The sequence below is a fragment of the Danio rerio genome, chromosome 10 (genome assembly GCF_049306965.1).
Source record: "Danio rerio strain Tuebingen ecotype United States chromosome 10, GRCz12tu, whole genome shotgun sequence".
Taxonomy (NCBI): Eukaryota; Metazoa; Chordata; class Actinopteri; order Cypriniformes; family Danionidae; genus Danio; species Danio rerio.
Genome location: NC_133185.1, coordinates 17,650,455 through 17,661,144, shown reverse-complemented (window position 1 = coordinate 17,661,144; position 10,690 = coordinate 17,650,455). Strand labels below are relative to the sequence as shown.

General features: G+C 35.3%; 1 protein-coding gene across 4 annotated transcripts in view; it reads right to left on the bottom strand.

The window, feature by feature from the left end:
* trappc13 (trafficking protein particle complex subunit 13) overlaps nt 1-10,690 on the bottom strand; it is a 41,375-nt gene that overhangs the window by 1,067 nt on the left and 29,618 nt on the right. For all 4 annotated transcript variants that reach the window (NM_001244643.1, NM_199538.2, XM_005155559.5 and 1 more), the window contains 2 exons: nt 8,281-8,381; nt 8,063-8,210 (listed from right to left, as the gene is read on the bottom strand). In NM_001244643.1, coding sequence (NP_001231572.1) covers nt 8,063-8,210; nt 8,281-8,381 — 249 coding nt within the window. The remainder of the gene's footprint in view (nt 1-8,062; nt 8,211-8,280; nt 8,382-10,690) is intronic.

Genomic DNA, 10,690 nt, shown 5'->3' with positions numbered 1-10,690 from the left:
ATCCGATTCAATGATTTATGCTAAGCTGAGCTAAGCTAAAAGTGCTCCCACTAGCTCCCAACAGCTCCCACTGTTTAACTCTAGGTGACTTGTAAAATAAATCTATTTAGGCCAGATATGCTCTATATCAGGGATGACCAATCTCGTTCCTGAAGGTCTGGTGACCTGCAAATTTTAGCTCCAAACCTAATCAAACACACCTAAACAAGCTAATCAAGGCCTTACTAGGTATACTTGAAACACTGAAACAAGTGTGTTGAGGTAAGTTTAAAGTAAACCCTGCAGGGCACCGGACCTCCAGGAACAAGATTGGTGACCTCTGCTCTATATCAAACAGAGAAATGAAGGACAAAAAATTACAAACACAATATGCGTCATTTTAGCTCAAGAATCAAAATATTTAAGACTCGAATACCCATTTTTGGAAATAGGCTAATTTTACAATCAAAGAAGTTTACAGTCGAGTTTTATCATTTTTTAAATCCATTCAGTCGATCTTCGTGTCTGGTGGGAGCTCTTTTAGGTTAGCTTAGAATAAATAATTGAATATGATCAGACCATTATCATCTTTCTCTGTAGTTATGTCATTGTACTAAAACTGATGGAAGGTGAAAAGTTGCTATTTTATATTAAATGAAGAGTCAAGCTTTAAATAGAATTTAAGTGAGATGCTCGTGGTCTAATCCAATTCAATGATTTAAGCTAAGCTAAAAGTGTTCCAGCCATATATGAAGATCGGCTAAAAGGATTAAAAAAAAAAGGAAAAACTGAACTGTTAAACTAGGTGACTTGTAAAATGAGCCTATTTAGGCCAGTTATGCTCAAAATCAAACAGAAATGAAAGAAGGAAAATTACAAACACAATATGCTAGATTTTAGCTAAAGAATCTAAATATTTAAGGCCCCATTCTGTTGGAAATAGGCTTATTTTACAATCAAAGGGGTTAACAGTTGAGGTTGTTATCATTTTTGAAAACATTCAGCTGATCTCCAGTTCTGTCGGGAGCTCTTTTAGCTTAGCTTAGCATAAATCTTTGAATCAGTTTAAACCATTAGCACTTCTGTCTAGGTCATGCACTAAAACTGACAGAAGTTGAAAATTTGCTATTTTATATTATTTTTATATATGTAAAAAGAGTCAAGCTTTAAATAGAAGATGCTAACGGTCTAATCCAATTCAACGATTTATGCTAAGCTAAGCTAAAAGTGCTCCCACCAGACCCGGAGATCGGCTAAATGGATAAAAAAAAAAAGGAAAAACTCAACTATTTAACTCTAGGTAACTTGTGAAATGATCCAATATAGGTCAGATTTGCTCTAATTCAAACAGAAACGAAGGGTTGAAATCACATACACAATATGTTACATTTTAGCTTTAAAAAAATCTAAATATTTAGGACTTGATGGGTAATAGGTTTATTTTCCAATCAAATGAGTATACAGTCGAGTTTGATCATTTTTTAATCCATTCAGTCGATCTCCGGGTCTGGTGGGAGCACTTTTAGCTTAGCTTAGCATAAATCACTGAATTGGATTAGACCATTAGCATCTCTCTGTAGTTACATCATGTACTAAAACTGATAGAAGATGAAAAGTTGCTATTTTCTATATGTAACTACAGAAGTGTCCAGCTTTAAATAGAAAATGTTTGACGTTTTTAAATGAGATGTGTGGAAATATAAATTATATTATATAATCAAGCTTCAAATGAACAGTGACACAACTCTAGCAGTCCAGGGTTGAAAGACATAAAACCTTTTGCCTTCCTGACCATTGGCAGATCCCAAAGTAATGCTACGGGCAGGATGTCTGTCAAGGACTGTGCCTTTGTCTTTGTGGATCCATTCAGGCCGAAGAAACTATTTTTGTTGATTAGATTTAGGCAGGTGAAACTTGTCTAGTCAGTGGCTGGACAGGTTCTTTCACCCATCTACCTCATTTACAGATACATGCTTTCTGACTCCACCTTAACACTGCCCCCTCCAAATAAACAGGACAACTCTGTCCAAATTAGACTCTTGTAGATTCCCAGGGTGCAATCACACTATGCTATTTCCCGGTTCGTTTGAGAAGTGAGAGCGTTCTGAATCGGGCTCAGACGTGGTTCATATGGCTGGTCCTGGTCTGGCTGGAAGAGGTGTGCCGGAGCGCGGTTCACTTGTAGTGTGAGTGAGTGACATCCTAAACGACTAAAAATAATATAAAACAATATAATGGGGATGGAAGACAAGCGTTCCTCTGCATGGCTCAAGGCAACTACATAGTGCGAGTACGTCCTAACGCCCCATTTACACGGGGCTTCAGCGTCAACGCTTGACAGAGGGCGTGTCTGAAGTTGGGGCTGATGCGGTCGTCATGGCAGCGTCAGCCAAACAATTAGTCAGCAACAGGCCACTGTCTGAGCTGGTGTATTTGCATACAGTGATCTGATTGGCTGAAGCTTTCGTCATCCGGATCCACAATGCAGTTCGACAACGCCTGATGTCACCAATTCAAAGTGAATGGGAAGCGTTGCAGCTGACGCCCCGTGTCAATAGTGCATAAGAGACTCTTGTAGATTCATGTGGACTTCTTGAGATGAACAAGCAACATGTTCTCAAAAAATTCTTCTTGAAAGAGTCTCTTGGCCCGGAATCTGAAATTTACTATAGATGCTATTGGTCCAATCCAATTCAATGATTTATGCTAAGCTAAAAGTGCTCCTGTCAGACCCAGAGATAAAAAAAAAAGTAAAACTCAACAGTTCGACTTGTAAAATGAGTCCATTTTGAAAAAAGTGAAGTATTTCTATGTAAAATACTAAACTAAATAGTTTTTATAGTATTTTATTTGACCCTGCAACCTATATGTATCATTAGCAAATTACATCTACAACTTAATTGCCTAAAATTACATTTTACATAAATTACAAATTACATAAAAGCCTTTTTTTCACTACTACAACAAAGATTTTTATGCTACACACTTATATGAAAAGAATATAAAAAGGGTATTTGAAAAACTTATAAATATGTTATCAACAAACACTACAGAACTACAGAATTCATTTTTATGTCGCTATAACATTGTTGAAAAGCCCTAATTTGTGTCAATATTTATTTTTATGAACTATTCTCAAAGTAATGATTTAGATCTTGAGGTGCTTTAGTAAACTACATTTTGAGAAAAAAAACATTTCAATAAACACATTTTTTTTATAATTCAGATAAGAAATGTTTTTTTAAATTTTTATCATTTTAAAATTTAAAGTTTCGGAATTTTCCATGACCCTAAGGAACTTCTTTTAAACAATCAGGTAAATTCACTAAATCAGTTTTTTCTTTTTTAAATGAAGTAAATTCAGATTAAAACCAACAGAATCCATTTGGCCATAGGTGACTTTCATTATTGTATCTGCTATTCATATTTTACCAGTTAATGACAAATATAATGTTTAATAAAGTGCTAGAGATATGAAGATGACTTGATTAAATTTTTTTTTTAAAGCTTTCACTTTGTGTGGATAGAAAAGTCATTCTTAAAGGGATAGTTCACCCAAAAATGTTTGAGTTTCTTATGTTGAACACAAAGAAAGATAATGTGAAGAATGCTATAAAAACAATCATTGACTACATTTACATGAACATCAGTGATCAAATTATTTGCCTTAATCTAATATAGACAATAATATAATTAAAGTGTTTACATGAGTTGCTTTTTGAATGTTTCCTTCAAGATCCTGGTTTACATGTTATAGCACATCATTCCATTAACGTCATTGCGTCACCAGGCTATCCACGTTTCCTCCGGAGTTTCACGTAATTTTGGGTGTTTCATTTTTAATTTGCTGACTTTAATTGCAGTTTGGCACTTTTACTTTCATTCAGGAATATTTCATTCATGCAAGTGAATCAGCTTACTCCACATGTCTAAATTACATTTCTGTTTAGTTCGATTATCTTAATTTGATTAAATAAAAATAAAAAAAATCATCAAAAGTTTACATGGTAGACTTTTAATCGGAGTATTGTCTTAATCGAAATATCAGATACAGCCTGGCAATATGCCATAGACCTGGTACACTTATCTTCTGTATGTATTAGACTGAGGGCTCTATTTTGACGATCCATGCACAAAGTCCAAAGCGCAGAGCAAAAGCATTAAGGGTGTGTCAGAATCCACTTTTGCTATTTTAAGGACAGAAAAATCCCCTTTGCGTCGCGGCGCATGGTCTAACAGGGTTGAGCTTATTCTCTTAATGAGTTATAGGTGTGTTTTGAAAATAAACCAGTCAGAGTCTCATTTCCCATTCTCTTTAAGAGTCAGTTGCATCACACCATAGCGTATTTGCTATTTACATGACAGACTTTGTAAGTTGAAAAACTGAGCACTTCACTAGTAAGAAAACAGTTGAACAGAGCATCTGCAGCAGGACAATGAGCCTCCTCATTCTCTACTTTCACTCTCATGGATAAGGAAACGTAATGTGCGCACAGATATCCATTAGCCTATACATAATTAATTCTCTTTGTTAAGCACACAGACCTGTTTCAAAACTATTTCTAAATTCAGTTCTAATCTCCAGCAAACGAATGAATAAACAATAATAACGAAGCGTGGTCAAAACACTGAGTTATATCCAAATACACATGCTTTGCCCCATTTGGTCTAAAACCTAACAGGTGGGCCGATCCAAGCTTGTTTTTAATAAAACAAATATAAATATGGATAAAATAAATGAAACTGATAATCATAATAACATTATACAACAGCAAATTGTTATAAATAACCTGAAAAAGCCCCCCCGAGATGAAGAAGGCATGAAGGCAGTGGTTTTTATATTTATGTAGACTAGAAAATAATCTTTTTGTAATATTTTAATGGTTTAATTCTTTTTCATATGTAAAGACATTTGCGTATTCCTGTGTGTATTAAAGGGCACCTATGATGAAAAATCTACTTTTCAAGCTATTTGGACAGACATATGTGTATATATAGTGTATAGACCATCATATTGGGGTGATATAAACACACCCAGTCCTTTTTTTTTTTTTTTTTTCAATTTAACAACATAAAACGGTGGACCAATTGGAGCGGTTTTTTAGACCGACCACAACTTTACATAGGAGTGTGGCCCCCCCACCCACTGAATTGATTGACAGCTGCGCACATTAACATGTCCCGGTAGTCACGTGTATATGTCAACAAGACCAGATGTGCGCAAAGCAACCAGGAATAAAAGGTCTGTTCAGTACGCTAGGATCGGCAATCATCATCAAATGTGATCTGGAGTGAGCTTCACATGTTTAAAATGTTTTAAAACAGTGCACGTGTGTAATTAATTACAGCGATTTACTTCATCAGCACAGCCGTGTGTCAGAACAATTATAAAGGAAGACGCTTCAATCCTGGTTTGTGGACGTTAAATCAGGTTTATTTTGTACAATAACATAACAGATATCAACACAGCAGTGAAGATTAGCCTGTATCCTGTCACATTTGCAGGCAAAAACAGTGCAAAGATATGCGCGCTTTTCTTTGCTTATCTCCAGCCGAGGAAGGAGATTAAAGCACGCGGGAAGGCACGTAGAAACAGTAGGCGGGGAGGATTCACCTTAAAAGCGCAGTACGACAAAACCACCCCCTGGTGGAAAAATGTATAAAACAGGATCTTGTAAAACGTATAATGAAAAATCTAATGGGTGTTTTGAGCTGAAACTTTACATACACATTCTAGAGACGCAAAAGACTTATATTAAATCTGAAAAAAGGAGTAACCTAGGTGCCCTTTAAGCAGTGTGTAGGCGAGGCGCACAAATAACGCACTCTGCGCTGGACTATAGAGCTGTTTTGATCTGCTATTGAATAGTCTATTTTAGTTCCTTAAAATAGCAATATGCCAGCAATGCACCTTAACACACCTCCTTTTTTAGACCGGAACACCTATGAGCGCAAATGAAATTTAACAGCGTGGCTCTTGCGCCAAGCTGAAATTAGCCAATAACAATTTCTTCGTGACTTGTGCCGCATTGCGCCAGGTGTATGATAGGGCCCATGGTATTCTACAGTTTAAGGTGCTACATAGGCTTATCTATCTAGGAGCAAGCTGGCAAACATGTATCCAGGGTCAGATTCATCTTGCCCCAGATGTGGTGTGGAGCCAGGAGATCTGAGTCATTTGTTCTGGGGATGCCCTAGATTACCTCAATTTGATCGATATTTTTAGATCAATTTCATTTATATGTAATGAAGATATGGATCCTAATCCTTTGTCTTCCATTTTTGGTACAGTGCCAAAAGAAATGTACCCGTCAGGTAATCATGTAGAAATCAGTGTCTTCTCTTCTTTATTGGCCAAACGCCTGATTCTTCTTAGGCGGAAAAACACAAACCCGCCATCCCACAAACATTGGACATTAGAAGTGTCATCACATTTTAAACCTGAGCACCGTAAGTACACCATCCGAGGCTCTACAAAAAAGCTTTATGAGGTTTGGCAGCCTTTCCTATCCTACACTGAACGCTCAGGGGTTATTATATCCTAAGTGAGAGTTTATCTCTAATTTTCAAATTTGTTTTATCTGTTTTTATTTATTTATTTATTTTTATTCATTTATTTATTTTATTTTTATTTTTCTTTAAGGAGTGCGAGTATGTTCTTAGCTATGTATCATGTTAAAATGTTGTTTAATATGTGTGTTGTGGAAAAATTGAAGACTTTGAAAAGATGTTTGAAAAGAGGATTTGAAAAGGATTTCAGCAAATAGCCATTTCTGTTTTTTTTTTTTTTTTTTTTTTTTTTTTTTTTTTTTTTTTTTAGCAATTGCATTGTTTTAAAGAGCCATTTGGATGTAAATACAGTTGAAGTAAGAATTATTAGCCCTGTATATTTTTTTACCCAATTTCTGTTTAACCGAGAAAAGATTTTTTCAACACATTTCTAAACATAATAGTTTTAATAACTCATCTCTTATAACTGATTTATTTTATCTTTGCCATGATGACAGTAAATAATATTATACTAGATATTTTTCAAGACTCTTCTATACAGCTTAAAGTGACATTTAAAGGTTTAACTAGGCTAATTAGGTTCACCAGGCAGGTCAGAGTAATTAGGCAAGTTATTGTATAATGATGGTTCTGTAGACTATTGAGAAAATAGCTTAAAGGGGCTAATAATTTTGACCTTAATACTGTGTTAAAAAAATGTAAAACATCTTTTACAATTGTAAAACTTCTTTTTTTTAAATTGTGAATTTTTTTTTTAGCTATGTCAAACTTAATTTAGGAAATATTTAAAAAAGAACAACCGGGGGGTAGTAGGGGTTATCTGTATATCTCAAAATGCCTCTTTAAAAAAATTTGCATTTGCTACTGTATTACTATAAATTACTAAAAAATATTATAGTATTACTACTAATACTTAATTATTACTATAATATTACTATAATGCAGGTTTCAACAAAACCTTAACTTATGTCCATGCACAACTCAGAAATAAACAAATATGAAGCATCACATGTTGAGCAAGTCCATGAATGAAGAAAGGACAATTTAGAGTATTTTTATGTTCACCACTCATGAATGTTCTTTGAATTTGAGTTACCATAGAATCATAAGTTTCTTGCCCTTTATTGGTGTCGCAATTCAAGTTTATCCACACTGGCAAAAATGCACATTGGTCGAAATGTCCTTTTATTGTTAACTGAGCTCTTATTCATTGTGCTGTATAAAATTACAATTTAAAAAGGGGACTGTAATTGTATTTTCGATTGGAAACTAATTTTAAGTAATGGTTAAAGCTTTTTAAAACAGTAAAATAATCAAATTCAAATCGGATTATTGGTGTCCATGTAAACACACTCAGTGACTTCCACAGTATTTTGATCCTACTATGAATGTCAATGGCAGTTCCTCAACATTTTTCAGAAAATCTTTTGTGTTCAACAAAAGAAAGAAATTCATAAAAGTTTACAATGACTCGAGTGTAAGTAAACGTTGAGGAAATGTTCTTTTTAGGGTGAACTGCCGCTCCCCTGGCAGTGCAAGAAAACCCCACTGTGACAGTGTGTGCTCCTCTTACCTGTAAACCCTGAACGGACGACAGTAGTTTGAGTGGAATGGAGAGCGATGCGCTGGGGCTCAGTTTGCCCAGCTGTCTGCCGGACACCCCACACCAGTGGACGGAGCGAGTGTTACACATCTCCAGCAGCAGATCCATGGTCCGCTCACTGGTAAGAAGCAAATCAGCTGTTAATGGAGTTCCTCTAGAAGCGGGCAGGCTGACAGTGACGCGCTTACCTGCAGTTGGTGATTTTACAGGTGATGTCGAAGGGCTCCTCTAGATCCACTGTGTCTGGGATGAACTCCAGAGAAAGCCTGACGTCCCCATAACCAGGAGCCTGGAGGAAGACACTCAGTCAAATGTGCTGGATGTACACTAGAAACCAGGAATGCACCAACACCATTTTTTAACCCTTGTACATTGTTCAGATGGACTACCTTTCGTTATGTTTGTGGCTGTTTTTGCCCCATTGACTTCCATTATATGACATTTTTTGATTGCAAAGCCAAGACACCATATAATAATGCATTCTTGACTGTTGCTGGTTTTCCTTGTTGGGAAGAGTTAATTTTCAGTTTGTACTGTTGATCATCAGTTACAGTGGAAAAGCTTAGTTTCTACACTGTATAATGTGTGTGTGTGTATAAGAGAGAACTTTGTGCGTCTATCTTGATATGTCTGAGAAAACCAAGTACTTTCAGAACACAATTAACAAAGTAAGTGTACTTATGCGCACACACACAAAAATTGCCAACCTTTCGTTATGCTTGTGGCTGTTTTTGCCCCTATGACTTCCATTATAATGACATTTTTTGATTGGAAAACCATGGCACCATATAATCAAGAACTTTTAGTCGTTGCTGGTTTTCTCTGTCGGGAAGAGATAAAATATGTACTTTTTCTGTTGATCATCAGTTTTAAGCAGAATTAACCCTTTAGGTAGGTCTGTGAAAAAAAAAGTTTTTGGCTTTTATATAAAGTTCTATAGAGTAAAACAGCAGATTACAGTGGGTGTGTGCATAAGTACACTTACTTTGTTAACTGTGTTTTGAGAGTACTTGGATTTTCTCAGACATATCAAGATAGATGCGCAAAGTTCTCTCTCACTCACACACACACACACAAACACCCAAAGAGACAGACACAGACAGACAGACAGACAGACAGACAGACAGACAGACAGACACACACACACACACACACATACACACTATACAGTGTATGAACAATGCTTTTTTCCACTGTAACTGATGATCAACACCACAATTCAAAAAATTAACTACAGGGAAAATCAGCAACAATCAAGAATGCATGATTATATGCTGACATGGCTTTGCAATCAAAAAATGTCATTATAATGGAAGTCAATGTGGCAAAAACAGCCCCCAACATAATGAAAGGGTAGTCAATCTTGTGTATTGTGTGTATTGTTTATGTACTTATTTATTTTACAATTATCAAAGCATTTTCCCAAAATATGTCAAAATAAGATTTGTCACCACGAATCATTCAATTTGCTGAAACACAGGGGAAGTTGTGGCCAAATTAAGACACACAATTACCCCAGAGTGGATAAAACATGCACACTGAAATACATCTGATATTTTTGTTATGACATTCACAGATACCTGCCTATTTTATAATGTAGTTTTAGTTATAAAGACAGACAGAAAACAGTAGTGCAGTTTTTTTTTTTTGTCACAAGGTAGCACTATGTATATTTTATGTAAACACACTTTTCTTGGATGCGATTAATCGTTTGACATGAAACATGAATTGAATAGATTTCAGAGATGTTATGCATGCTTATGGCAACACTCATTATGTGTCATGTGCACAATTAGGTAATTTAACAGTATTTTAGATGTCTTTGTTATGACATCTTTATCATACATCATAATAAACAGTTTTTGTGTTAAGTTCTTCGTACCTTGCTTAAATAATCTAAGATGTTTTAGCAGATCCTGGACCTAATAATCTTGATAACTGATCTCTGGCTAATTTGGTTTTTCAAACAAGCTGGTGAATCAGATTAAAATGTCTGGATGAACTGATCTAAGATTGATGTGTGTGTCGTGAAGGACAGATCTATGTATCCCTGAAACCATGATCAGGAATGAGGAATGAAAAGATTGGCTGATGGTACAGCAGCATAATGACATCATCTGATTAATATTCAACTATCCATGTGAGCTAAATTACATAAAATTGGGCGTAAACGGTTTGTTAAATATGACACACAATAACTTACCACATTTGTTGTGAGCTGCAGGTTTTACACTTTCATGTGTCAAGAGTATTCATTATGTATTTCAATGTATTTAGTTCTACATTTAGAGAAGATTTTCTTAATTATAGTAGCCTAGGCCTACTCAAGTTTTTTTTTTTCTTTTTTTTTTTTAAATCGGTGTAAGGAATAACTGTATAAATTAATTTTGAATCAAAAAAGCATTTTTATATCGGTAAAGGTGTCTGCAACTTTTGCAAAGCATCAAATCACCAGCATATTAGCGACACTTGCATGACTGCATAATTTATTATCCTTTAAAAAATAAAAAATAAAAATCAAATATTGTGCATTTATGCATCTGTATCCAAAAAGTTAATATTAATACATTTTCTCTTTGGACCACCAGGTGGCAGTCT